Source organism: Vigna unguiculata, chromosome 6 (assembly GCF_037176805.1).
Source record: "Vigna unguiculata cultivar grain cowpea cultivar isolate G323 ecotype 2 chromosome 6, ASM3717680v1, whole genome shotgun sequence".
In the NCBI taxonomy this organism is placed as follows: domain Eukaryota; kingdom Viridiplantae; phylum Streptophyta; class Magnoliopsida; order Fabales; family Fabaceae; genus Vigna; species Vigna unguiculata.
The window spans coordinates 24,986,416-24,991,202 of NC_140797.1; the positions used below are offsets into that span (position 1 = coordinate 24,986,416).

General features: G+C 27.9%; 1 protein-coding gene across 1 annotated transcript; it reads left to right on the forward strand.

Moving 5' to 3' along the window:
• Nucleotides 1–839: 839 nt before the first annotated feature.
• LOC146885677 (F-box protein CPR1-like) lies at nucleotides 840–2,174 on the forward strand. Its single transcript, XM_085674270.1, has one exon. The coding sequence runs from the start codon at nucleotides 1,008–1,010 to the stop codon at nucleotides 2,172–2,174; it is 1,167 nt and encodes a 388-aa protein (XP_085530396.1). The 5' UTR covers nucleotides 840–1,007.
• The last annotated feature ends 2,613 nt before the right edge of the window (nucleotides 2,175–4,787 follow it).

The window sequence follows — 4,787 nt, forward strand, 5'->3', positions numbered from 1 at the left end:
ACTTTAACCGAATTTAGTTTCCCGTCTTTAGAAAAAGGTGGATTCAAGTTTTTTAACCAAATTTTGTTTCCCGTCTTTCAAATGCATTTCATGATAGCGTTTAATTTGTTTACTATTTGACACATTTTTCTTTCAATGTTAGCTGAAATCCTATCATGAAACACATTGAAACCTCAAATAAACTTAACAAAATGTGATTAAAATGACTAAATTCATGCATTACTAATGATGGGGGACTAAATTGGTCCAAAGTTTTGAAGAGGGATCAATTCCAATTTTTACTTAAAGTTAAGGGACTAAAAGCATATTTAACCCTTTATTTTATATCAGTGTTATCAATCATTGTACGTATACACAGGCTTTAGATAAAATTCAATTTGAAAGCCATATAAACAAGAACATTTTAGATGATGGTTTGATAAGATTGATACCCCATAAGGATAACAAAACACTTTCTATCATCGACACTGGCATTGGCATGAGCAGAGCAGGTAGGAAAGTGTCATTGTTTCATATTCATTTGCACTTTTATTGCATGCTTATTAATTGTAATATTCTATTGTGCTTATTTTAGATTTGTCATATAATTTGGGAGTTGGCTTCTACTCTACATATTTGATTGCTAACAAGGTTATTGTCACCTCTAAGCATTATGATCATGACCAATATACCTAGGAATCTCAACCAGATGCCTCTTTCATTATTACCAAGGACATCAATGCCCAACAATCATCAAGGGGGACCAATATCACCCTCTTCCTTAAGGAAAACCAGGTTCACAAAGTAACTTATTCATATTTTTTTTATTATTTCTTTTCCTTACTCAATTTATTTTACAGTTTGAGTACTTGGAAGAGATCACTATCAAGAATCTCGTTATCAAATATTGTAAACACATCTCCCACCGCATTTACCTATGGAATGAGAGTACCAAGGATGATTGGCAACTTATTAACATTTGGTTGCATAACCCAAAGAGAGACAATAATTTTCTAGCTCAAAAGCTTATGAATCACGTACCAGATGATTTTGTATTCTCTATTCTTTCTAACCTACCTTTGAAATCTCTTAAGAGATTTGGATGTGTACGAAGATCATGGGCCCTCTTGTTTGAAAATGATCATTTCATGAACCTCCTTCGTAATAACTTCATATGTAATCATCAATCATACTATGATGATACATACCTCTTATTGAATCTCTCTCCACTTTACCAGAATCATTACAAATCCTCCTTATTTTCAATTTCTGGTGAGAGGTTTCAAAATATGGAAAAATTAAACTGGCCTAGTCAAATTGAAGAGGATTACCCTAAGGGAATTGGTATTTTAGGTTCTTCTAGTTTCAATGGATTTCTTTGTCTATACGTAAATGGTATGCGACAATTTGGATATTTATGGAACCCAACTACTAGGGAATTCAAGGCCATTCCTCCCAGTCCATTTGAGAATGCACCACATTATGTTGATATTGAGATTTACTATCATGGATTTGGCTATGATTGTGTTAGAGATGAGTATAAGGTGATTAGGGAAGTATTATTCTGGGCTATATCTGATGATGATGTGTATGTAAATGATCCTTTCCTCCTCAATTTTGTGTGGGAGATGTATAACGTAAAAATTAACTCTTGGACAAAACTTGAATTGGATAGTTCTATACCTTCAAGTCATGCTGATAATAATAAATTTTACTTAGAGGGAATGTGTCATTGGTTGGGTTATGGAGATGGTTTTATTCAACATTTAGTATCATTTGACTTGATCAATAAGGTGTGCATTATGACCCCCCCACCTTTAGACATACCCATGGAAATATATGATAATTTCGATATGAATTTTGTAAGGAGACAATTATTTATGTTAAATGAGTCAATTGCTTTGATGTCAAATTATGCAGAAACAACAATATTTTACATATCAATTTTGGTTGAAGTTGGTAAGAAGGAAACATGGACTAAACTCTTTGTTTTTGGACCAATACCTTACATTGCGTTCCCTATTGGAACAAGGAATATGGGCAATATACTCTTCCAAACACATGATGGTGATGTAGCCTGGTTTGATTTAAGTACCCACACAGTTCAAAAGCTTGGTGTCAACATACAAGGGGGATATTCCCAATTAGTAGTTTATAAAGAAAGTCTTCTTACAGTTGAAAGAATGAATAGCTAATTATGTTTCTTATTTACATTTGAGTAGTTCATGATTATTTGTCATGTTTTTCTCTTGCACTTGTCAAAAAGGGTTGTCAATTTCATATTAAAATAAAACATATGATAAATTATGAAACTTTTTTAGAGACTTATGCTTTGATACAATGTGAAATGATTTCTAAATGAGAGAATTGTATGATTTCAAATTGACTATTTTAATCTAGTTAAACTACATTTAAATATGTTAATTTTACTTATTCATGTAATTGGTCAATTAATCACTATTTTAGCATATTAGAATAAAAAAAAGTAAAAAATGTTTATGGAGTTGTAGGTGATTCTAGGTGATTCTAGGTGATTATCTAACATGAACCCAAATACTCATGGTTCTAGGTGATTCTATTATATTAAAGCGACTATCTAACTGATTAAAATGCCCTTTATGGTCATTTGAACCCAAATAAATAAATTTTTAATATAGTAAAACATCTTTTTAATCAATTAAAAAAAATCCTATCACCAAGGTAAGCTTGAATGCATTCTAAAAAAGCTTTCTAACTATAATTTGATGATCCAATCATGCAAGCGAAATATACAAAGTATACCAGTTAACACAACACAACCTAAATACACGTCTAAATCTTCATGATCAAATTCAATCTTCAGATTCTTCATGGGATTTTGATTCATCTAATGCAAAAATAAGACACAATTTGATTTGTTCATATATATTAGGTAACCTAATATATATTAGGTCACCTAATAAACTATGAGAACTTTAATAATTTAGATGAGATGAGATGACGATGAGGATAAGTATTGGGATGACTATGGGAACACGTATATGTCAGATATGTACATACACAGTGGCATATCTCAACTATAAAATTTGGAGGGGCCAAAACAATATAATTATTTGATTATTAGATTGGATCATTAATATAATACTTCAAAAAATAATTTATCTAACTGAACAATTTGATCATTCGTATAATACTTCAAAATATGTAAAGAAATAAAATTTATCTTATTTTCATCTTCACCAACAACTTCTCTTCTATCATTTCTAAAGAATGAATGTATGGTCTTATTCCTCATCAATATATTTTTAAAAAAGTTAATATTAAAAAATAATTTATCATAATGTAATGAGAAATTGAGAGTCATAATTATTGAAAGAAAAATATATTATAATCAAATCATAAAATCGGTTTGAAAAAACACATAATACATTATTTTTTTTCTTCTATATTCATAAAAAAATGAATATACAAGGTTCATGAAATAAAAAATAATGTTAATAACTATTAAACTAATAGTTTATTATCAAGTGAGACAAGAGAGTTAACTTTTTTTCTTCAAGGAAGGAAGAAAACATATGACAAATGAGAGCAAAAGTAATGAGTTTGTGTCTAACTTCTTTTTTTCTTCAAAAACAAAAAGAAAACATATGAGGCTGAGATAAGTACAAATTTATGAAAACCTAAAAAGATAATGAGAAATAAAATAAAAGAATATCTTAATAAATATTTGTTTTAATTACTATTTTGGTTTTTTTTCAAAAAATACAAGTTGGTCCTCAAGTTGATTTAGTCTTAATTTGATTTCGATTTTTTAGTCAAAATTTGACATTTTTTTACAAAAAATAAAAATAAACAAATAATCAAACCTAAATATTTTTACTCTTTATTATATTTAATTTTATATTTTATTATTTATTAACATTAAGTATTATGCTTTATACAAAAATTAAAAAGACATAATTTAAAGTTTTATCAATTTTTCAAATATATTATTTATAATTTTAAAAAATTTCAAAATTTTAAAAAAAATAATTAAAAAAATCAAAAAATATATACATAATTAAAAAAAATCAAAAATATTTTGGGGGGGCCAAGGCTCCTCCCTGTTACATATATAATCTGCCACTGTACATACATATCCTCTTCCCCATACTAAATGAAATAAATTAGGTATTATTCATAGCCATATTTATTTCCCATCAATGCGACAATTACCCATCAAAATGGGGACAAAAGTTCAAACAATACTCATAGGAACAAGTTCATTTTTCCTAATGGATATTTGATTTGCATCATTATAAACAACAAAGAAATTTAAGGGACGTCCACGCTTGTGTGTGCATATTACGAATGTTTAGAATATAAGCGATCTAAAAAAATAACTAAAACTCCATTGGAGAAATGATAAACAAGTAAAATTGAATTTTTTTTTGGATTTTTTTTCGAACAAAATGATTTAAATGAGTTTGGGGTCGAATTTTTGATTTGTAAAATGATATATATATATATATATATATATATATATATATATATATATATATATATATATATATATATATATATATATATATATATATATATATATTATAGTAAAATTGTAAAATGATCAAAAATATACAACTTGATTTGGTTGGGTAAATATTTGTTTTAATTACTATTTTGGTTTTTTTCCCAAAAATACAAGTTGGTCCTCAAAATTACCCATCAAAATGGGGACAAAAGTTCAAACAATACTCATAGGAACAAGTTCATTTTTCCTAATAGATATTTGATTTGCATCATTATAAACAACAAAGAAATTTAAGGGACGTCCACGCTTGTGTGTGCAC

Bases quoted from the DNA above. Each gene is read 5' to 3' on its own strand.
- LOC146885677 (XM_085674270.1), top strand. From the start codon at position 1,008: ATGAATCACGTACCAGATGATTTTGTATTCTCTATTCTTTCTAACCTA.